General features: G+C 43.5%; 1 protein-coding gene across 1 annotated transcript; it reads left to right on the top strand.

The window, feature by feature from the left end:
• Window positions 1-3,841: 3,841 nt before the first annotated feature.
• On the top strand, window positions 3,842-12,167 carry CKAP4 (cytoskeleton associated protein 4). The gene is given in 3 exon segments (XM_059846235.1): window positions 3,842-4,090; window positions 4,093-4,710; window positions 9,108-12,167. Coding segments are annotated over 3 exon segments (2,199 nt in total). The 3' UTR covers window positions 10,440-12,167.
• Window positions 12,168-25,067: the final 12,900 nt, after the last annotated feature.

Genomic DNA, 25,067 nt, shown 5'->3' with positions numbered 1-25,067 from the left:
ACATAAAATGGGATTAAGTCCAACAGCCTAATCAGATAGCTTCTATAAAGAAGATGATGTTTTAAATAACTGCATTTGCTCCACTTTGTGCATGTCACATGGCAATGACAGTCTGAAAGAGGTTCAAAAGGGCTTTGGAGAAGACTGTAATAATATACAGATGGGCTGCTTTGTACAGAACTGTTATGACTTTCAAGGACATAATTTATTATTTACATCAATTTTTGCTTAGACACCATCTGAAATATAGAGAAAACACGAGTTTTTGCTGTGATGGCTGTTGATACCTTTTATTAATTAACCAGCTAAAACTGCACAAAGAGTACTTGCAAAAACACCAGGGGCAGTGATTCAGGGTCCATTTTTCGTCTCTGTGGACTGGACTTGTGGAAACCTGTGCTGCTCAGTGGCCTAGCTTGCACAGGGAGGGAAAGGGGTCAGCCTCACCAAGTGAGGTAGCTTCTAAATACTGATATGAAAGATAACTTCAGGGGGAAAAGTATCTCAGCCTAAAAGTATGTCCACCTAAATCATGGAGTAAGAGATGGGATTCCAGAAAGGGATGGCTTTAAAACATTTTTTTTTCAGCTACAGCAGTGTCATTCTCTCACAAGTGCACCAGCTGTTTTGGAGCCCATTCTTGAGTGCATAGCTTGCTCTATCTGTCTATCTTATCCTATCTATCTATCTATCTATCTATCTATCTATCTATCTATCTATCTATCTATCTATCTACCTTTCTATCTACCTGTCTACCATATTGAAGATGTGCATCTGTCATATATAGCTGAGGCACCAAGGACATGCTTTGAGATTCTGGTCCAAAAGCCAAGAATAAGTTAGACCCTGCAGTACTCAACACTTCCCCTTCTTTTTGGTTTCAATTCTTTCCTGATCCAGAGGCACCGAAGCAATAGGCCACTATATGGATCTTGAGGTAGATTACCAACTGGAGAGATTTTCTCCACAGAGAAATGATACTCTTTTCTCACTTTCTGGTGTCCCCAATGTCAGCCAGAAAAATAATTGTACTGCCTTTAAATTTCTTCTGCTCAATTAATAAGATCAATGTTTTGTGTCTTATATAGTACATGCATGTATGTTCTGGATTTGGCTGGGATAGAGTTAATTTTCTTCCTAGCAGCTGGCAAGGGGCTGTGTTTTGGATTTGTTTTAAAAATTGTGTTGATAACACAGGGATGCTTTAGTTACTGGTGAGCAGTGCTTACACTGAGCCAAAGCCTTTTCTGCCTCTCACCCCACCTCAGCAGCCAGGAGGAAGGTGCACAAGAAGTTGGAAGAGGACACAGCCAGGACAACTGACCCCACTGACCCAAGGGATATTCCATACCATAAGGCATCATGGTCAGCAATAAAACTCTGGGAAGGTTGGCACAGGGGCACAGCTGGGGACTGGCTGGCCATCAGTCAGTTGCTGGTGGTAAATTGTTTTCATTTGCTTCATTTGTCTTTCTTGGCTTTTATTTACCACTTTGTTATTTTCATTTTGATTGCAATTTAATTTTTTTTTTCAATTATTAAACTTATTTTATCTCAACACTCAAGTTTTCTCACTTTTACCCTTCTGATTCTCCCTCTCATCCCACTGGGGACGTGGGGTGAGAGAGAGTAACTGTTATGCTTATTTCCTGGATGGAGTTAAACCACACAAATGTATACATTTAGAATTTTGACTAGTGTTTCAAGTCGACTTTAACTCTTGGCCTTTCACTACAGAAACACTGTTAATTGAAATTAAGGACTAGTTTGTGCTCACACTTTGCAGCATAACCTTCCTTACTGTTACCAGTAAAACTGTCAAAGACAGTAAAGCCTATAATTAATGCTCTGCTTTATCCAGCAAACAGCAAGGCAGCTACTGAGTGGATAAGATGTCCAGCTGCATTTGGCCCCGTGGGTCAGAAATTTCCCAGTATGTGGCTAACTCATGGTTAGTGTGGGAGGAGAGGGAAAGGGCAAAGCATGCTATAGTTTATGCCAGGGCCCATGACAACTAAGGTGAGAATGTAACTTAAAGTCACAAGACATTTTTCCCTAATTCTAATAACTAAGCCAGGCAGATTGGCTTTAGTGCTAACAGATGGATGTTAAGACTCTGGGTTGACTGAGATCATCAGGCCCAGATTTGATAATAGGCTCAATGTCAAGACAGAAGGAATACAAGGCAGGGGTAAGGATGCTTTCTCAGCTTGTTCTTCTGTGGAGTTTTCCTATATTCCAAGGAGAAATAAGTCTTGTGAGAGGCAAATAGGGTTGCTACTTCTCCCCGCTGAAGTATTTGTCTTGAAATTCAAAGGCAAAGCAGAATATTGACATTTCTGAGAGAAAATGGTATGTCAGTAGCTTCCCAAAACACACCAGTCTGCAGTGCCTAGCAAGCTTTATCAACTCAGCAAACTCCTAATGCATACTCCTCTCAGCACTAGTAACTGGTCTTTCTGTACAAAGGAAATAAGAGTTTGATGCACAGTGTCAAACACAACAAAAAGCTATTTGTAGAATGGTACTCTTGGTCAGAAATAGCTTGAATTGGTTCCATGATGAGAAAAATATTTAGGTAGTACATTGCTACCATTTTCCTTGTCACTACCATGCAAGAGAAGGAGAAATAGTGGCAGTTACCTATGCTACCTTACTCCCTGAAACAGATTTACATCCCTTGATACTTAACATTGATGATCTTCTTGATTATTCTCTTTGGTGAAGTCCATATGGCTCAGTTCTTATAGTAAACTCTGAAATAAATGGCTTTTGAGCTAAAATCCTGGGTCTTAGGGTACTGCTACAAATCTTAGCTTTTCTGGGCCTTTCCTAAATAGAAATCTGATATCTCCTTCTCATAAAGTGTGAGAGAACTAAGGCTGTGGCTAGATGTTCACGGTGGAAACTACTGTTGTAGCTTTCCCAGGGTGCTTTGTGACTGAAAATTTCCACTTAATTTTTTGAGGAAGACAGATTATTCAGAGGGTTCCTCACCTGCTTTAGTGCAAGCCTCCTCATACCAGCTTCAGCCACCTCTGGTATATATTTAAGACAACTTCCTGACCCCATGCAAGCTCTCTGTTACTTGCTAGGGTCAGGTCAGTAACTTCTGTTGTGGTGCTCATAACTTGCAGTCACACCAACATCCTCTCAGGTCTGTGCATTTGACAGAATTGTGATAAAATGCCTGAGACAAGTCACTATAAGTTCTTCTCTTATCACACATTTTAGTAGTTACTAGAACATCATCTATAGACTAAACAGTTCATCCAAAGCCTTGGCAGAGGTGGAACTGTATTTGACAGGCTGACATCAGGGGCTGTGATCCAGCTGACTTTACAATTCACTGTTTCTACATAATACTCAACATAAAATTTATTTTTTATGTGTATATATATGTAAAGGAAGAATATACTGTAATCAAAGGAAAGACCAAGAAAAGAAAACGACTTCCAAGACAAAATTTTATTTAATTTCTTGCTATAATCACATAGAGAAACAGATACATTCAATGCCTCAAGCTCCAGCTGGAGCCCGTGGCACAGGGGAAGGCCTGCTCAGCGTTTCCTTTCCTGTCCTGTGCCGGGACTTGCTCCGTGGGGAAGATAAAGGCAGTAGGCTCATGTTGGCCTGGGGAGGCAAAGAAGCATGCTTGGAGTAGAAAAGCTCTGGGCAGACTCGGTGCTGAGCTCTCGGTCTGTCCATCTCGGACAAAGCCGTCCGTGAGCTGAGAGGGGCTTGTCTGGGGCCTGGAGCGCTCCTGCCAGCCAGGGCAGCAACTGTTGGGTCCCTAGGGACCAGCCCGATGCTAGAAACGGGTTGGGGAGAGGGGTTGCAGATGGAGAAAATAATTTTCTCTCCACGCCTTTCACTCAGTCATTCCGGAGCTTGCTGCAGGTATTCCAGCCAAAATCACAACCAATCCAAAGAGCAGTTGTGTGAGGCACAATTCCGCCGCGTTCTACCACCAAAACTACGAGGGGGGCCAAAAACTGACAGAAGGACCAGTCTGGGTTGGGGGTACGCCCGGCGCGGGGGCTGCGGGGGTAGAGAGCGCTCCTCGCGCTCCCTCCGCTCCACCGCGGGTCGGGACGGGGCTGTCATCGCGAGGCTGGGCCGGGGCTTCCTCTCCGCCCCGCCCGTCGCTTCCCGGTCCCACTGCTCCCCTGGGGATGGGGCTGGGCCCTGTACGCCATGTCTGCCTCCCGGCAGGGACGGAACCCATCCCCGTGTGCGTGGCGGCTCCCCGGGGCGGGGCGGGGAGCGTGGCGCGGCCCCGGCCGGCGCCTCCGCCTTCCCTCCATCCTCCCTTCCTCTCTTCTTCGCACACTCCCGCTCCTCCCGCTCTGCGTACGACGGCGGCGGCGTCCCGCTATGTCGGCCGCCAAGCACCGGGGCTCTAAGGGGGGCAGCCCGCCCGCCACCAACGAGAAGAGCGCGCAGCTCGGCGGCGGCGAGGAGCCGCCAGCGAAGAAGCCGGCAGCGGCGGGGCACGGCCGGGGCGGCAGGGGTGGCCGCTCTGGCGCCGGCCCCCGCCGCGGCTGGGCGATGCTGCTGGGCGCCGCGGTGGTGCTGGGCGCCGCGCTGCCCGCCGTCTGGTACATGCTGCAACTGCAGGAGGAGGTCGGGCGGAGCGCCCGGGAGGTGGAGGCCTCCGGCCGGCAGCGGCAGGAGCTGGCCGCCACCCTGGACACCGTGGTGCAGAAGGTAGCGCGGCGCCGGGCACCGCCGGGGGCGGGCGGACTGGGCATCGCCGGGGCGCTCGGTGCTGCTCGGAGGGGCGAGGGGCAGCAGCCGCCCGTGCAGGGGGGACGGGCGCGGGGATCCGCCCCTTAAATAAGGAGCTGGCAGCTGTTGGGTGGCCGTTCTTGCGGGAAAGCGAACGTGTCCCGTTGCCTTCCCCTCCTCTTCCGTGCTCCCTCAAAGATGCTTTCATGGCATTAGAGGGGCAGATGGAGTCAGGGCCGCGGTATTCCCCGTGCCTGCAAACGTGGCCCCGGAGCAGCGAGTAATCCCTGCCAGGCAGCGCAGAGTTGGGCGGGACGGGGCGGGACGGGACCCCGCGGTGGTGGCCGCAGTCCCCTGCTCGCCTTTCCAGAGCCTGTGCCTGAAGCCATTTTATGGAATGCAGCTCGCACGCTGCATGAGGTGTTGACAGCGGTGCGGACCCGCCGTCCCGAAGGAGTCTGCTGCCCGTAATTCTCTATCTTCGAGGCCCGCAAATCATTTAACCTAGCGGGGCGAACGAGCTGCTCGTCGCTGCCTGTCGAGTAAAGAGATGTGCGCGCCGAGGGACACTGGGTGGCAGCGCTGTCAGAACGGGGCAGGATCCGGCCTCAGCGTCCCCACACTCTAGAAAACAAAACCGATGCGAGCTTCACCGAACAACAGAGGCTGTGCCAGAAACACTGCTGCAGTACCCTGCCTCCCACGTTCCTGCTGCAATCTCTGGCCAAGGTTGTGAGACTCGCAGTGTCCAAGGCAGTCCAGGACCATTGAAAAGCTGTGAAGTTGCTGGCACAGGATGTGGCTCGAGTGAAGTGAAATAAATGCTAATTTTCCTCATTTTTTTTCACTCAGGGCCTTATTAGCCTCCCAGCTGTATTTTCACAAATAGCACTGTCCACTTGGATACATCTAGGGTGCCTAAATCCTTTATAAATGGCATCTGTAATTGCATATCATCAACATACAATTAAACATATTTTCTGGGAGTAGGTTAATTGGTTGGAAGACAGTATGTAAAGTTATGACTGAGTCAGATCAAGGAAACGGAAATTCTTGTCTCAGCTTGACTGCTTTCTGCATGGCAGACCTTTCAGATTCGCTATATTCCCTGTGAGCTTGGGCCTGGGCTGGCAAAGGGGGGAGAGGCACTGGCAGAGATCTTGCTGTTCAGTGCTTCCAGAAACACAGTTGCCTTCACATGTAGAGATTATATCGTCAGTCTTGGAGTTTCGTGTCCCATGCAACAAGAAGGAAAAGGAAAATTCATGTCAGCAGGAGAGAAGAGTTGTAAACTTCAGGGCTATAGGGCTGTGTCTGAAGCTGGTTTTAAATCCAGGGGGCTTGACTCACTGATGACAGGACAAGGATTTGAACTAGCAAAGGTTGTGCTAGTTAAGGTAGTTAATGGTTTTTAAGCCATTTTTGTAGACTGTAAGAAAGAAGAAATTGAAATGGCAAGATGTAAAACTACAATACATGGGTGTAGAACTTAGATGTACATGCAGTGTATAAGCCCTTCTAATCAAAGGAATGTGGACAATTTGTTGCCTCCCATCTCCATGTCATTGCACAAAATCATGTGTTACATATTCTAGGAGATGAGTATATAATAGAAGTTTATAAATAGCTGGTTTCAAAGACAACTGAAACTTACTTGCCTTTGATTAGCAGATGGAGATCACGGGGTTTTGATGTAACCCATGGAAGTTTTTGTTGCTGTGGTTTGGTGACAGAGGAATTTGCTGTATTTCACTGCTTCACAAAGGTGTAGGATCCTGCGTTGCACTTGCAGAGTGCCATCAGCACAGGCTGCTGTGTAGCTTTGCCCTTCATCTGACTGCAGAGAGCTTCTGTCAGGAGTAAGCATTATATAAACTCATCTGCTTTACACATTGAGGAGAAAGGAAATGATGTGGATGTTTAGTCTTAAACATAGAATCATTCTTAGAGAGGCCAAGGTCATTTGGTGTTTAAACACAAGCTAATATGACCTGTTAGAGAAAACAGTAGTCATTGTCTGAAGATACATTTTTATGTACTATTTGTAATGTTAAATCTTTCAAGGGCTATGGCTTCAAATCTTACCAGCCATGTATGCCAAAAAACCAAACTCCGTGAAGGTTCACGCACAGACCAACTGCTTTGAAGCTCTGAGTTTTTACCCCTCTTGTGCAAGGGTATTGCTTTGAGCCCTGGTGGCTCTCAGTTACGACAAATCCGATTAGAAGCTGGTATATTTTGAAGACTCCAGTCCATTTTATTATACCAGAGCTCTCTGATCTTCAAGTGGCTGGCCCAGATGGGGAATAGCTTCAACTTACACCATGAACATTACCTGAATGCAGTGGAGTAGCAGGTATAAAATACTTCCACTGTGTGTGGTGGGATCCATCTCTGTCAGTCATAGAGTTGCAGAGACCCAGCTCTCTGGAGAGTTCTGGCCATTACTGATTTCTTAGACTAAAAAGACAGTTACTTGCAAATATGAATTTGGTGATTTGGTTGAAATGTGTCACTGCAATAGGAGGGGGAGGAGAACTTTCATGTGTTATCCTGTTAGATTTTTGACCTCCATTTACAGAAAAAGCTCTCTGCTCTCTGTAGAAATAATCAGAATGAATGACAGCTAAGATATAATGAAAATAAGGTTGGTAAGTCAGTCAAATGACTAGTCCTCAGCTGCAATGTGTATGGCAGTATTACCTTTTCCACCCCTCCCCCTTAGCTCAATTCTAATTTCCTATGGGAGCGCTAGAGAATACAAGTGTAGGGAATGTAGGGGCGTTAGAAACCCTTTTACTGAAGTGGGAGAACAGAAGTCAGTGGGTACTGTTCAAATGGCAGGGATCTGTCAAAGCAAAGGCAAGTCTCATGGCCAAACTCTACAATCCTTGCACAGTATAGACTTTCATGAAAACTAAGGAGGATTTGGCCAGGGATTTGCAAAAGTACTTGGAAATAACTTAATTTCTAATTAGGATATCTGTTAGGTCTTTAGAAAATAATGTCTAGGTTCTGAGTCAGGGAACTGCTGGAGCCTGCTTCACTTGAAAAGAAATAAAAAAAGGCAGGTCTATGTATTTCTTTCTTAAACCATATAAAATAGACTTCTTTTTATTTATAGAACAAAACAACCCCTCCAGCTGTGTATCTAATCAGTAAACATGGCAGCCCGTGTGGCATGGCTGATTAATATACCCCTCAGACACAGAGAGTAGTGTAAGGCAGGGCACCGTGCATTACTCAGCAATTGCCATCCTGCCAAAGCCTTGAGGTATTTTCTGTGTGATGGATTCCTCTTGCAGGCAGTGGGGATTCTTTTCATTGCATTACTAAGTTTAAAAAAGTACAGCCCACACATGCACAAAAAAGTTTCTCCACAGTCTTAAGACTGATGCTCTGCTTGGCCTCAAAATTGAGTAATGTGTGCTTCCCTGGCCTGGATCTTACCTTTAAATGTGAGAGTAAACAAATTCGGCCACTCACCCCTTGACCTTTTCCTTCTGGCTGCTACTAAAACCAGCTGTAAAGATAATTTTTGTAATTGGGAAGTTTAATAGTACCTGATGTAGTGGTAGGAACTTTCATTAACCTGAGCTAGATGCAAGGCAGGCTCTTGGCAGCTGCTCTGCTTTTGTTCTTTGTGAGTACATAGATGAGTCCTGCTTATTGCAAGTGCGTGGATGTATGCAGGAGTGGGAAAAACAAGCTTCTAACTATTTAGAACATTAAAGACTTCCTATTTTTTTTCTTATCTTCAAAAATAATTAACAAAAAAACCTCTTGTGTTTCTGTTGATGTCTAGGAGCAGCAAAATGTCATTACTACTTCTATTCCTTGGCGCATCCCAGCTCCCCTCTCCCTCTAATTTTTCCTTATCTACCGCAAAACTTCTTTTTCATGATCAGGAATTGTTCTTTGGTATTCATGCCTGATAAAATATAATCCAGCTTTTCTGTATTCAGAAGCTGGTGCCAGATAGTCTTTTGGTTTGGTTCCCTAGCGCCCCCCCCTTCCTAAAGACTTAAAGACTTGGGATCTTTAGAACCAGGAATCCTATATGGGAGGGATGGTTCAGGGGTCTGCACAGAGACTCTGGAGATGTGGGTTCCTTTTTCACTGCCACAGATTTCCTGGGTCATGAGTGGCAGGTCAGTGAGGCCAAGGACCCTTAACAGATGGTGTATGTACAATAGAGCTGTAAGGCTGAAGATGCTGGGTTTTTTGTGCCTCCCATATCTGTAGGCCACGGGGTGACTTGAGGTATGGGCACAAAGGATTGCAATGCAATCATTTAGTCTAGTAACAAGGACTATAAGGATTTTGGACAAAAAAGGTGAAATTACTGATATTAACCATGTGTATTTCTGGCCTAGGTACGTTCTCTTCAAACCACATTTGGAGAATTTGAATCCATGATGAAAATTGTTCAGCAGAAGCAGGAGGTGAGCGAGAAGGCTGTTAAACAAGGGGAGAGTGAAATAAACCGGATCAGCGAAGTGCTTCAGAAGTTGCAGAATGAAATTTTGAAAGACTTGTCTGATGGCATTCACATGGTGAAGGATGCAAGGGAGCGAGACTTCACATCTCTGGAAAATACAGTGGAAGAGAGACTAACAGAGCTGACCAAGTCTATAAATGATAACATTGCTGTATTCACTGAGGTCCAGCAACGGAGCCAAGATGAAATCAACAATATGAAAGCAAAGGTTGGTTCACTAGAACAGGCAGATGTGTATAAACATGAAATTAAGGTGCTAAAAGATGCTTTTGATGAGATGCAAGCATCCATGAAAATGAAAGAAAAGGACATAAAGACCTTGAAGAGTACAATAGATTCCATGGAGTCTGATGTGTACACTGAAGTGAAAGAGTTAGTCAACCTCAAACAACAACATGAGAAGTTCAAAGAGGCTGCAGACACTGAACACCTTTCATTAAAAGCTTTACAAGAGAAAGTTCTGAGAGCTGAGGATTCTATTATGCAGATCCCTAGTGACATTAAAAGACTTGATGAAGATTTACTGCAAGTTAAAGCCAACATCAACAAATGGGAAGATAATGAACTCTTCAGAAAAGCATTAGAAACTTTTGGGAAAAACAGTGAAGGACTGGAGTCTCGATTGAGGCACATAGAAGACAGCCTAGAGTCTCTAGCATCTATTGCTGCTCAAAACAGTGAAAAGTTGGAATCTTTCCTTTCCAAGGAGGCAGAGTATGAGAATAAGCTCAGTACCCTAGAACAAAGCATTACCACTCTTCAGGGACTCTCAAATACAGATGTAACTTCAGTCACAGGTGTTCTGAAAAATCTTGGTGAGGCACAGACTTCACTGTACAATGACATGGAAAACTTAAAGAGAAGCATCAGTGACTTGCCATCCTCTGGTGCTCTCCAGGATGTCCAGAAGCAAATTAATACTTTGTTGGATCAAGGAAATCTTCACGCAGGTCAAACACATTTTCAAGGTTACCTTGAAAAGTTTTCTTCTATGGAAGGCTCTGTAGATGAATTGAGATCTTCTGTTAGCCAGGTCGATTCTGATTTGAAAATGCTAAGAACTGCAGTAGATAGTTTAGTCGCCTATTCAGTGAAAATTGAAAATAATGAGAACAGCTTGGAGTCTGTAAAGAGCTCAGTAGATGACCTGAGGAATGATCTGGAAAGGTTGTTTGTGAAAGTAGAAAAAATACATGAAAATATTTAGGCAGTGGTGCTCCTTGGGCAAATAAGGGGTTAAGGAGAATAGCTTTTGTATGTCCTGTTTTTTACTCTTTTAAAAAGCAATTTGATACCTCCAAAGAGAATAAGAATACTTTAATAATAGAGACAGTTCTGCTTATTTCCATTATTTCTTTTCTGTGTAGTGTTTTTGGAGTTTTTGTTGTTTGTTTGTTTCTTTCCCCTAAATTTTCTTTTAAGAAAACACAAGTTTAGTTGGGGGTTGAATTTCTTAACGGCTCATCTTCTCTATGAAGTTGTACCACTGTTAAATTTAGTGGTGTAACTACAGCCTTGTTAGCATGGGCACATATTTAATGGCATGAAAGTGTTTCACACTGACACTAGATATCCCACACAGAAGTGCTATAGCTGTTCTGGTACCCAAAGCATACTGCTGCACTCACAGAGGATTTTACTGGTATGTTTTGGTTCAAGAAACAAAACTACATGCTGTCTTAAACTGTTCACTGTGGGGAACTTAAGAGTGGAGTAGGTGTGCAGCATATAATCAGTTTCTGCAGTTTGGGACTCAGATGTATGGTCAGTTCATCAAGGGTCAGCTGAGCTGTAGTGTATTCCTGTGAGACCTTAGTCTGTACCAAGGAGCTAACAAGGTCTGAGGTAAGTGGCACTGCCTGGGGCTAAGGCCTAGGAGATTCATTCTTTGTGATCACAGGCTTCTTTGCCAGCATCTTCAGCTGCTGGTGCAGCAGATCAGTGCTTAGAAGTGACATGTGAAGGACAGGATTAATTTCAAGAGGGTGCAGTAATATTTTTGTCATATTTTTAGACTGTTTATGTGATTAGGCTGTGTCTTCCTTGGAAAGATCTAATTTGGTCTTTGATAAGGGATTTTTCTATAAAAATCATCACAAATTTGAGGGAAGAGAAGAACCAAAATTGCATTTGTTGTGTTCCATATATAACAAGCATGCTAACAACAGCAATAATACACTCCAAAACACACAAGAGGGAAAATCACCATGAAATCAGCAGAATTGCTTCTATGGAATATACCTTTCCAGGTTTTCACACAGCTAACAGTGACCTGAACTCTTGTTATGTATTCAGGACTTGGTGCCTGATTCTTGTCACTATTTTTGTCACCAGGTGTCTGGCTGGCTGAGGCATTGGTAGCAAAGGATCCTTCTAGGAGACCTGGTCTAGGAGAGTGAGGAAAAAGTGTCATAATTCTGTAGATGATCTTTTAAAAACCACTTTCTCGCGGAGCTTCTTTGGTTTTCTCTCTTTTTGGAAAGGATTTCTAATATCTCTCCTTTTCAAGTTTACTTTTGAACTTTATCCAAATAATTGGTAAAGGAGTTTGCATTGTGGTTACCTTGGAAATAGGCTGTGGGCATCATGCTCATCTCAGCTTGCACCAGACAGATCCTCAGCTGTGTTAGATGAAAAATTCCTTGGAATAGCATCTCCTAGAAGTGGAAACAGCACAAGTAAAATGGAGTTCTCCTAGGTAAACAGGATACTGAACCATATCCAGTGTTCTTCCCACTGTTAAACAGGAAAGAATTGCTGTCAGAGAAAGAGTGAGCCATGGCATTAAGGTAACTGTTGTCACTGTTGGAACTGCACTGTTCTTTGTTGACTTCTCAAGTTCTTGAATAATGTTGTTTAGGTTACTGTGAAATGAACTGTATGGCTTATTTGCAGTATTTTTAATACATAATAAACATTTGGAATATTCTTTGCACCTTTTTTTTTTTTGATTGATGCTTGCTTATTCTTGTGTTTCCCAGGGTGCATCCAGTGGGGTAGAGGGAAGTGCTTGGGAAAGCACCAGATGTGCTGCAGCCCTGTACTTGTTCTCAGCTTCCACAGGGAAATGTTGAGGCACTTTTGCTTGCTGTGGTTAAAAGCCAGCTCTTGGAAGCAGGGTTTGAGTCACATCAAGGTATTGCTGCTGACAAGGAGACTCAGGAGCCCAAGAAGGTGATCATAAAGTGTGAAATACCTGATCTGTGCCATGAATGAGTTCTGTGCCAGACACTGCCAGCAAGGCCTCTCTAAAACTTCCTCAATGCCCAAAGCTTGTAGGACAGAAATAATGTGCAGAAAGAGCCTGTGTGATACTTCCATAGTGGCTGCTCCTTTTGCTTAGCTCAGAATGCTGGATTTCAAGGCCCATCAACTGACACCATTCTCATGATGGATATCTGCCTTTCAAAAGTTTGAGAAAGGGTAATTTCAGGAGTCTAGGCATCATGATATCCTGGCAATTCTTGAGGCCAAAGTCAAATAGGTAATAAGTCTTTAGTTAAACTACTTGTGCTTGACAAAGCAGGTGAGCACCCAAGCCCTTTTAGCTAAAGATACTTGAGATAACCCCAAGCTGGCAGCAAGCTGGCTGACAGCATGCATTGACCTTATAGTAGCTGCATGATGTTGGAACTTAGGCTGCTAAAGCCAGTAGTACAGCTGGGCTGTATTTGATCTCAAACATTAAACAAAGAATTACTAATTACACTTCTAGTACTGAATTTGTATGGCAAGCTATTGAAATTATTTATCTCACTAAATGAGAATAATAATTCTCCGTAAATAATAAAATGAAGGCAGGCACAGAGACAAGGATCCCTTGGCAGACTGGTGGCTCAGCTTTTATATCTGGTTTGACATTTTCATCCAATACAAACATTTCCTCATTTCCTCATAAATGTTCATAGACCACATACATACCTAATTCTGCTCTTTACTGTCGTTCTTCAACTTTGTAATAAAGCAGTAGAGAAGGTCTTAAGCAAGACAGACTTGCTTGTCTGTGTGTTGCCAGTCTGCTACCGGGAATTCATCAGTAATATGCTGCTACAGTAACAAATTTCAACATAATTTGTCTTACCTGATTGATGGGGTATTGATCAGGCCTGTTCATTAACACTTGCCTTCACTTTTGGCTCTCATAAATGGATAAACCATTACACAGTGGCACTGTGGACTTGATCCCTCCTGAAAGGGCTTGCCCAAATAGCTATGCTGGCAAATGTGATGGAGATGAATCTTGGGTTGCTGCAGGGACTTCTTCCAGCAGGAATTCAACCACTGCCTTGAGCTAAATTACTGAGAAGGGCATCTGGTGGTCTAAAAGTGTATGTTGGAAGTTTCATTAAAGGATGGATTAGTGATTTAGTGGTTTTACTACCTTTTTTGACATAGCTCAGCTGGTACCGTAAACAAAGCTGCAGAGAGATTAAATGACTTCGGGAAAAAAAAGTCTGTCTGAGATTTACAACCACCCCAGCAGCCAAAAAATATCCAGTGTGGGCCCTCTGCTCAGCTGGGCACTGCCAAGGGTGCTCTCTGTCCAGTTTGGAGCACTGCAGGACACGAGTGGCTGGGCTGGAGCAACTCCCCAAGAGAACAATGGCCATGATCGGAGGCGAGATGTTGCAGGAGAAGAGCTGGAATGGACGGGACTGTCTAGACATCGACAAGCGGAGGGGAAGGAAGGATGGAAGGGGATGGAAGGACGAAGGAAAGAATGAGTCCTCTCCGCTCCCCGAGGCTGAGGGAGCGGAGCTGGGTGGTGGCGCCGGGCGCCCTCCGGTGGCGGCGCCGCGACAGCGGCGCGGGCCGGGCTCTGCGCTAGCCCGTCCATCCGTGCCGCTGGAATTCCCTCCGAGCGCAGGAGTCGGGAACACGTCCCACCTGGCGCATCCAGCTGGTAAAGGACAGGCACCAGGTGCCCCCCGCCTCCTCTCCCCAGGTCCCCCGCGGCACCGGCCCGTGTGCCCTGTTTAATGCTCTCCTGCGCTACCACCGCCCCGAAAAATCCTTCATCCACCGCGGGGATCCCCGCAGATTCTAGAAGCAACTGCCACTAACTCGTCCAGTTTTGCCATTTTGCTAATATCTGGTCCCTGGCCCATTTGTTGTGTCACCACCTATTTGGGTTTTAGATGTTTAGGGAGGGAGAAGCTGTGGCTCTTTTGTGTTTATCATCAGCTCTCTGTGATACTCAGCACTGTGAGATGCTACACTGTTTCTCCTCTGAGTACTCATACATTACTGCTACCCTGGCTTTCCTGCATGCATTTTAGTCATTGTTATTCCCCACCAGCCAAAAGCAGATATTCACCACTGTCAGACATGCTGGTTCAGAATATTTACACTCAGTACTTTTTGAACACCTATTTGTAAATCTTGGTATGAGGTCAAACAGTAAAAAAAATTATTCCTTTGCCAAGAACCCACTTAGTCTAGGGATGCTCAAAGGGCAATTCTGCCTTGGAAACCAAAACAAAAAGTATTTTGTCCTTGCTCACATAGGAGAACCTCTCTGGAGTCTCTAGTATACAATCCATTGCAAACTCCCAATATAATGTAATGTCTCCAGAGTCTGTGCTTGCTCATGCACTAGGAAAGTGAAAGAACTTGGAAATCTCTCTATGTGAGCAGAGCTTGATAATTCCTGCATTTATAATGCAAATACTAAACCCCAGATCTATTCAGAGTTAATACCGCATCACAGTTGTAGCCTGCTAGACCTCAGACAAAGAGATGCCTGAACTCTGCTTTTTTTTTGCTTATGGAGCAGGTGTTCCCTTGGTTGCCACAGATTTGCAAATAGTACGTCTCAAAATATTTTCCAAGATGACGCTACTAGATGCTATGCTTAGCATCATGGGTACAAGTCTTTTTTCAAGTGATTCCTATTTCACTGTGAGAGGAAAAAAGCCCAAAGATGCAATTTCTTATTTTACTGCATATCCTGTTTGTAAAAAAAAAAAAAAAAAAAAAAAAAAGCTTTGAGGAAACACTAATTACACAATTAACTCCAGTGCCTCACCCTGGTGTTCATCTTCAATTCTAGAGGAATGAGCTAGTTCAAATAAGGGCGGCTTTGTTCCACTCAGAAAGACTTTGCTTTGGCACTCTCTAGATGCAAATATGTCAAATTCCAGTGGATAATCCTTTCCTGTCAATACTGCTTAGGTTGGGGTTGGGATGGAATCCTAGAGTTATGAGGAAGGATGGAAAACATAACAAGTGGAGAAAGAATCAAGGTTACCTTGAAACTTTTGATTTTTTTTTACTGCTCTGACTTTCAAAGTTCTGACATTTTTTTCTTTTTTGGTCGTTTCTCCCTTTTCACCAAACTTCTCAACTATATATACATAGCAGAGGGATACAGAATATTATGTTTTGATTTTAATTGATTTACAGTAAAAATCTGAAGTCACAAGCAAAACCATACCTTACGATGAGAGCCACGGAAGAGCTACTTGTTTAGAGAGAGCCCTGCAAGAGATGTGATCTAAACACAGGAATTTATATCCTTGTCAGTGGCAGGTAAAACAAAAACTTTGCAGTTCCCAGAGTGTGTTTGAATAGTTCACACTTTGGTGTCACTCAGGCCAAAAAAACCTTACTGACAAACTGGAAACTCAGGGAAACTCAAAATGCTTTTGCAAGGGAGTGAGATCCAACATGCAAGGTGGTGTTGATGTGAGCCAGAGACCTGGGAAGGGCAGCAGACTACCTCTAGTCTGCTCAGCTTGGGAAGCTTTTCTTGGACAACCTCTGTTGCATGTGCAAAGTCTGTAAATTGAAGCAGTGTGGTCATAAGAAAATTTCCACCCAGATGGGAAACCTATACAGTGTGACAAGGATCGTGATCCAGATCCCACTCAAGTCAGTAGGTACATTCCCCTTTTCTTTTCTGGTATAAAATTTAAATTTATGCCAAAGCACTTCACCCAAAGCCACAAACAAAATGTGTAACATACCTAACAATGGTTTCCAACACCTGAAGTTCAAATAATCCTCTCCTTTCCTATGAGTGCATCAGAGTTGCTTACCAGAATACCTGACAGCTAACAAATCTTCCCATCCTGAGTGAGTCTCTCCTTTTTCAAGATCCTTTCTCATGTTCTGGACACAGCAGCATAAGAACATTATCAGGGAAGGGAATACTGGCTTATATGGTTTATGGATTAAACAAATATGGTCTCTGGTGTTGGGGAAGCAGGCTGGGCCTCAGGGCATGTTTATTAGCTATTTCTGTTTAAAAGATTAACAATGTAGATAGCCCAATGCTCACCATTAGGCTCTTCAGTAAGGGACAGCCTTCTCCATGCTGTTGTTTCCAGCTGCCTAGAATTTTAGACAGAGCAGCTACCTGGTACATATTCAGCTGATGCCTTCAGAGATGCCATCACAGCCCTCAGAGCTAGAAACAAAAGGGACATTGATTGATCTGAATGTGTGCCCTGAGTGAATGAAGCTGTTGCTATTCCTACATCATGCATATAACACCAGTGCCCAGAGGTTCAAACAGGTGCTGGATGAGGAGATTTATTTAGGCACCGGTCCACTGGAATGCTCTGGGCACCAAACCACTCTCCCAAGGGCATATATCTTAGGATTAAATGTGAGCTTCAAGCACCCATTCTGATAATTTTTGCCTCATCCCCATACCAGATTTCTAAAATAACACATTAATGTCTGAAGATGGTATTGGTCTTAGCACATCCATTGAGGATTCCACATTCTCAAGGTGGTTTCTCGGTTCAAATGTCTTCAGCATTTAAAAATAAGATATATAAGAAAAAAAACCAGCTTTTCCATTCAGAAAGGAGATATCTGTATTGCTAATAATAGCCCTACTAAGCTTTTGTGACCTTGAGATTGATAGAAGGATAATTAAGGTTTGCCAGAGTCTGAATCCTTACATGTAATTAACTGAGGTGATAATAACCTCTTAGAGCCATGCAAAATACCTTTGTAGTTGAATGCATTCAGTGATCAAAGTGCATTACAGCATCCTAAAAAAATGTCATGACCTTTCAGTGATTGCAGTATGGGGACACTACTGGAAAAAGCCCTGTACTCCCTAAGTCACTGTGGTTTTAAAGGCACAGCAGCTGTAGAGATAGCAGGGTGACTCCTCCTGGCCTCCTCTGGGATCAGAAGAATGTCCTTTGATTAAGTCAGGCTGGGAGACATTGTAGACCTTTCAGAGTATATTACCATACAAGCACATTTGGGTTATGCAGTAACAACATGGGGTAAAACTAAGCTGTGGAGCTGTAGGAAGTGAGGGTGCAGTTGTCCTTTGTGTCACTGCTCCTTCCATCCACTGTGCAGTCAGACCCCAGACCACCTGCCCAAAGGAGCTGAGCAACCAAAGAACAGAGAGGAACAGAGAGGGACAGAGAGGGACAGAGAGGAGGCGTGCTGAAGCAGTGAGCCACACAGGAGAGACAGCCAGCAGTCCGCATGGCTGGTGGCAACCATGGCACCTTTGACATTTTTATAGTGTTAACTCTCAGGTGTTTCTGCACCCTTTCCTACCTCTTGTAGAATCACATCTTTCAAGGAACATGATCCAAGGCCTATGGACATAGATAGACAGATCCTTCTCTGTTGACTTCGATGGTCATTGGAGTAGTGTGGGTGGCACAAGGAGAGGGAAAGGTGAAGAAGTACCGCATAGAACAGATACTTGCTGCTTTCCAGCCTCCAGCCCCATTATATATTTTCCAGTGTTTGGGGAGCTTTATTAGTTTATGAATCTTCCCAAGGCAAAGAATCTCCTCTTTTTTCTCTTGATTCTTTTAGCATGGGTAAGGAATACTTATAATGAAGTTGGCAATAGATAGTGGTGTTATTTGTTAAATATAGCCCTTAAAAATAGTATTTGGTTCAGGTCAAGGAATAAGATCAAGGACTTTAGCATTGCAACTAAGTGCTCCAGAAGTGCTGGTAGCTCCATAAATGCAAGACAGGAATCACATATTTGAACTGCCTAGAATTAGTGTGTTTTCCCCAAAGTCCACATGAACCACCAAAGTAGGGTGAGGGGTTGCATTCTCATGTGGTTCAGGGGATTACTACTGACCTGTAATCTTGCTGTTCTTATGGATGATCTGCAAGTACTTTTAGCAGAGAATTGTGTGTCTCATATGACATCTTTGGGACCTTCTCCTTGCAGCACACGTGCTGACTCTCTTGCTTATTGTGGCTCATGAGCCAGGTCTGCCCCAAATTCAAACAGTTGGAGTAAAGGCTGAATCTATCCAAGAGCCCTTTGTCCTTCATTCAGATCCTGATTTGCTTTCACTTGCCTTCACAAAGCTCTTCAGTTTCCTCAGGTTTAATGTTTCACATTCATTAGAAGTGGTATAATTTACTACTTTACCAATAAAATAAATTCAGCCACAGAGCTTCTGTTTCAAATGGTTGCACAGAGCTAAATCCCTGTTTGTGAAAGTATTTCAACTATAAAAAGAAGCACATCTATTAAAAAGAGTTTTTGGGGTGCTATTGTTCCTTTCAATTTTTTTCATGTCACCTAAACAAAAAGTTCTCCTCCTCCTGAAAAGCAATGAAATAAATCTAAGTTCTTACAGACTTCACAGCACAACCCATGTTCAGGACTGGGGTTTTTTGCCAATGCTTTCTTGCACTGGCAAAAGAGAATTGAGAAAAGATGTACTGTAGTGAGTGAAGTTCAGTGTTTGCATTTTTGCCTGAACTATTTAGAGGCAGCCCTGATTTCAACATTTCCTGGACAGAATCTGGAGATAAATTTTTTATTGGGATGATGGCTGAGTCTAGAGATCAGCACATGATTCCTGCAAAAAGGAACCAAGAGTGCAACATGGAAATGTCCATTACCAGGTGAATCCTGCTCACCTCAGTACTCCTGCCTGCCAAAGGGAAGAGAGTTTTGGAGGGTGCAGCCACATTGTTCCTTGAGTGTGAGCCCAAACTTCCTTATACCTAAAGCATGTGGGCAAAACCTTTGGGCATGGAGTTAACCACAGATTTGGGCAGAGGAACCCAGAGAAATCTCTTTCTTTCCCTCTCTCCCAGCCTGCATTCCAGGAAGCAGAAGCAGGGAATTACTATGGGTTTATACAGGCAAAGAGAGGTTTGAGGACTCAGACTAGCAGCTAAATCTCCCAGCAGCAAGTCAAAACTCCTAGCCAAAGGGCTGACTCCCATTTCAAAGTGCTTAGGTCCCTCTGAAGTTTGTACTGAGTAAAGATAAACACATTCTGAAGTGCTTTGCTAATAGCACAGGGATGGGCTTGACACAGGACCAGGTCTGAGAGAGGAGTTCTTCACTACAAATGAAAAAATCTAGTTACTGGGTGATTTATTAGTCTCTCTTCAATGATACTTTTTTTTTTTTTAAGAGGGCTTCAGTTACCCTCTGCTGACTGGAATTTTTCATTTATGTTGGAGAAGTATTGCTCCATGACTTGAAAAATTACTTCCAGTGAGCAATAAATGCTATGGGCCTCATCCTGTGGCTTTGGGCATGACAGCTCACCACTGGTCACTTTGCCACGGGATCCTTGCCATTCTTTCTCTGTTTTCTTTTTCTTGCCTTATGCTTTACACATGTTTGTAATTAATTCTCTTTTCTTTTCTTTTCTTTTCTTTTCTTTTCTTTTCTTTTCTTTTCTTTTCTTTTCTTTTCTTTTCTTTTCTTTTCTTTTCTTTTCTTTTCTTTTCTTTTCTTTTCTTTTCTTTTCTTTTCTTTTCTTTTCTTTTCTTTTCTTTTCTTTTCTTTTCTTTTCTTTTCTTTTCTTTTCTTGTTTCCTTTTTTAAGCTGCCTTGTTACATCTCCCTCTGTTCCCGGCTGTCAGCTATGGGTTTCCCTGTATTTAAATCCCAGACATTCCTCAACAATGTGCTTGCTGAAATGCTTTTACCGATGGAAGAAATCCTTTTCTCACATTGTTTCCAGTACATGTGGTAGACTGAGTCCTTGCAGTTAAAGAAAATTCCCTCCGGGGAAAGATCCTAAGTGCAGTGAAAGACTCAAGACCACCAATTAATCTACTTTCAAAAATAACAGCAACATTTTAGGTATAGCTAAATTCTTCTTGAACATTGTAGCTAATTCTTCTTGTATATTTTGATCTTATTTGCACATTTCTGACAATGAAACCTCTGTCTGGCTGTATTTTTGAGTCTTCTATGCAGTTATCAAGGAAAAGGTTGGGTGTTTTGGCAGATCTCTAATGTACATTCTATCACTAAGTTTATTTTAAATGTTTTCTTTACTGAGTCCTGCACTTGTGGAGAATCTTGATATTGCTCTGCCTTATAATAACCATTGGTAGGGATCTGTGGGGTCTGTTTCTTCTTGCCCAGCCTTCTCTTGCTCCTTTTTGCATTTGGCAAAAACAAATATGTGTTTCAAGGCAGTTCAACTCCACTTACTCTTTTCAAAGTCGAAATGAAACCGTTTGAAAGTAGAGTGTTTACTTATCAAAGCAAATCTTCCATGCTTACAAACAAGCAGAAAACAGCACATTGAACGACGCTGTAATTGTGTCAGGATGTTAAATGTCTGTGAGCTGTGTGGGACACCTTCCCAGGGCACTTGGGGACAGCAGGGTGCAGAGCTTCACCACTGCCTGCTCACCCCCCTGCACTGCCTTCGCAGCAATGGCAAAGGAAAGCTGTGGCACCTTTTGGACGAGGTGTGTTGCTGAAGCCTCTAATTCTGCAGCTTGTTTTGTTGAGATCAGAGCCCTCTCTCATCACTCTGACAGCGTAAATGGACTTTAGAGGTAAAAAAGTCCATAATAAGTCAACAACTATTGCTGAAGATGTTGGGTAGAACAGGTCTGGAGTGCCTGTCTTTGAGCTACACATGTTGATTAACTGTCTCTTGCTTCCCAAATGCCACAGTGTTCTCAAAGTGGGCTGAACTTCCTGTTTGCTGCCCTAGCAACACATAGGGAAGCCAGCTTCTGTTTGACCAAACTTTCTGTATAAACATGTACAAGTCTCCCCAAGTCCAGTTACCTTTCTAGCTGACTGTCCTATACAGATTTGGACAGATCTTTAACACTTTGATAACATCTTCTTACAATGCCTAAAATTTTCCTAATTTTTCCTTATATCCCCTTATATCATTATACAGGATAATGAAAGTTGTGCCTTCCACATCATCCAGCTCAGCGACTGCAATAGCAAGGAGCAGAACTCACTCCTGTGGGAGTAACCTTGTCTCTTGCCTCATGCAAGATTTAGGCTGCAGCTTTCTGCTGAGCCTTCTACAAAGGCAGCCAGGAAGAGCAAGGTTGCCAAACCTCACTGCAACCTTAATGGGATTCAGTCACCCAATTCCTCACAGCAGCTGTGAAATCCCACTCTCAGTTCCATATCTCATCCTTTGCATAATGTTCACACCCCCATGCTGCAGTCTGGCTACTCAGTCCCAAGGCAGCACCTTGTCTTTGGTTGTCTTAAAGGGCTGCAGTTTTGGTTGATGTGCCCAAAGAAAAGACAGGAAACACATCAGATTAAAGAAGGAAATAAAGAGAAAATCAGATAATAACACTCATCCTCATTACCCTGAAAGAAATGAGACATAGAAAACAGAAAGAAATAAGATGTAGAGAACAGAAGGAGCAGCCACCAACTAAATAGGTCAAGTTGCCAGCATGAGGCTATTTAGATAGGGATAGCAGGAATGGTGATCAGATATGCAAAGCTTTTGAGACGTAGATTTAAATTCTCCTGGTCAATGGCTCCAGAGTTCTCTAGTATAGCAGGGCAGAATTTTTTCCACAGTAATCCTGCTTTCTCCTCCAGGTTTCACTGAACATAAATTTTTCATGAGTGCCCTTAACATGAAGCACAGAAGTCTTCAAACTAACACCTGCTGCATCTATTTTTATAAGCTGTGGGACTGATCAGTTCTACAGAGGATTCAAGAATAAAACATATTTAGTAACCACAAAGGTTTTCTATTACCATTATGTTTCTTTCCCTTTCAGAGTTTGGGACTATATAGCCTATATGTGTCACTTGCTGCCGTTCTTGTTTGGCATAAACACCTTTTTTTTCTTCTTTTCTCCTTTAACTTGCTGCCAGATTCTGCTCATGCTTGTGCCCTTGCAGTTCCAAAATAACTCCCTGGGCACTAATGGTGCAATTCCAGGTTCTCTCTCGGGTAAGTGAGAATAGGAGCTGGCCTTTGTCAATTCAAATTTAGCCTTGATGCAACTTCATTGAGGGTGAAGGAGCTGCCATAGTGGTATTTTGGCCTCACTGCTCCATGACACTGAGTGTTTCCTGCAAGCAGCAAATGGAGTGCTGTCCAGCCAAATGCGGTGAGTGCAGCAGGTCACATACCTCTCATAAAGCTCTTGAGCTGAACTGGGTCAGTGGAGGCATGACTGTCCACACCAGCTACAGAGAGGCTGTGTTGTTTATGTGAAGCTAGAAAAGTATGTGTGAATGCATCCATGCAAACCTGTAACTGGAAGTGACAGAGGAGAAAGGAGTTCCCCGCTCCGCTCTCTAATCAGATATCCTCGATAATAACCCCTGACAGAGAAAGCCTCTTCCTGGGCAGCTGAGGATTTAATTTTGCTCTTTGTCCAGCCCAAGCAGCTCAGATCTCTAAAGGAGTGGATTTTCTATACTATAGGGGTGGGATGCACCGAAGCATGAGGAGGAGGCAGGACAGCAGGTGTCTATGAATGAGCTAACCAGGAGCCTGAAATGCCTCCGGAGCCCTCCCCTGCCCCTTATTCTGCCCTTGGACTGTAACATGGAGCAGCACAATGAATCACTATTAGCCCCGGTGCAGCTGCGAGAGGTCAGGCCCGGCATCTTTATGCTCCTCAGGGACTCGTTTTTTAAACCGAGGAGAGGACTAATGCTCGAGCTATCAAGGGAAATTACATCAGTTGGTGAAAGCACAGGCTTTTAGGAAAGGCAGCTTGTACTTTAACCTCTCCTACAACACCCTTGGTGTGATGCTTAAGGTAGCCTTTTCTGCCCTGATCTCTTTTAAGTAGCCTGTATAAAGTCAACAGTGCAGATCTGTTCACCTATTCTGCCACTGATCTTCAGGAATGAAAAAGCTAAAAAGCTTAAGAAAAGGGAATTGCATTTGGTGGCACTTAGTGCAAAGTTAAGTCCAGAGACACAAAGTCTGACAGTAAAAGAGGCAGGGATAGATGCGTACTTTTGCTAAGTGCATCAAAGGGAGAGTTCAGATTATCTTCACTCTGGTCTACACTTCTGGCTGCTAAATATTAAGCCCTTTACTTTGGTTCTGATGCTCTACAATGCTGCCTGCTACCTGCACTGTATTATTTTGTACCTAGTTTTATTGAGACGGCCCATGTTATTAACTGCAAACTATTTCTCCAGGGAAAATCAGGTTATCCAGCCAACCCACAAGGAATAGAAGGGATACCTCATGCACGTGAAACCACTCAGTTTCCAGTCTTCAGGCAAATAACAAGCAGCATTAATTAACTTCTGGGGGAGGCAGCCCTTCCTGTCTGGAATGGTAGTGGTTCTCACAGTGGCAGGAGGGAAATGCAGGTGAAGGAAATTTGGCAATCATTAGCATCAGGAAGGAAATATGCACTGGGGAAAACCATTCACTCTAAGGAGCGGGTACTGGATGTGGGCACTGAACACCTGGTTGCCTTCTGTTTGAGACTATACAAATCTGAAGTGCATGTAAAAAATCAGGGGAACAGCACCTGCAGAAAAATTACAGTAGGTTAGGAAAGGAAACAGGCTATGAAAGTTGTCATCCACCATCTGTGATGAAAAGCAAAAATAAAAATTTTCACCACTTATATAAATTAGTATTATTCCTAACAAAGTGGAATTACATTGGCATAAAAACAAAGAAAAGTGAGGTCTCATAAAGAACAACAGTCTCTAGATTAAATCCATTTCTGGTGTAAACAAATGCATTCTACAGACCTCAAAGGATCATGCCTGCTTGTACACATGATGAATTTGGTTTGTTTTCCCCAGAGGCTTTTTTCCATTTTAAGTGTAGTGTGCATGGAGATGGCCAGAGCTACAATGGGGTGTCCAGCTCTGTACCAAAACTGTCAGCTTGACTTCAGCTTGAATGTAGTGCTGTGCTCTGCTGTGATTATATTTTTAAAGTTATACAGGAACAGTATTTCAACTCCTTGTGAACTTTGACTTTTAGATCCTCAAGAATCAAAATAAACATAAAAAGGCTTTTAATACTGATAGTTAGTGTTGACAGGATCCCTACTATAGCTGTTAAAGCAATGTGAGCTTGCATATGTACATACAGATGGGTACATAGATATTTCTGTTTTCATATATTCATATAAGCATGCTGCTGTTTGGTATACCACGGAAAAATACAAAGAGTTAATAATGATTATAATAATACCTTGGAAATTAGACTCTGCCATGTGTTTTGCCTCAATTTATCTATCTTCCCTCAGGATCAATCTGCCCTTCTTTTCAGGAGTGTTGAATAGCCACTGCTCCTGAACACTGGCAGCTATGCATAATCACCTCCTCTGAAAACCACACTGAGCTCTCACAAGCCTGTTTATGATGGGTCCTGGTGTGTTGGGGCTTCTCTTCAAATAAAAATATTCCCAATATTTTCTGCAGTATTGTACTGGAGGATGAGTCCAATAATCATACTACTGGCAGCTGCTGCTTTTGAAACAGGGCTGTGCAAAGCTCTGGTCCCTTTCATCTTTGTCTGTCATGCTAATAAATGTATTTTTGAAAACATATCTCTGTCATTAGGAATGCTGAGTCCTTCAGCTGCTTTTCCAAACAGAGGCACCTCAGGCACCTCTGGCTGTGCTGCAAG

This window comes from Haemorhous mexicanus, chromosome 5 (genome assembly GCF_027477595.1).
Source record: "Haemorhous mexicanus isolate bHaeMex1 chromosome 5, bHaeMex1.pri, whole genome shotgun sequence".
NCBI classification, from domain to species: Eukaryota; Metazoa; Chordata; class Aves; order Passeriformes; family Fringillidae; genus Haemorhous; species Haemorhous mexicanus.
The sequence above is the reverse complement of the archived record's forward strand: the minus strand, read 5'-3'. Positions and strand labels throughout refer to the sequence as shown.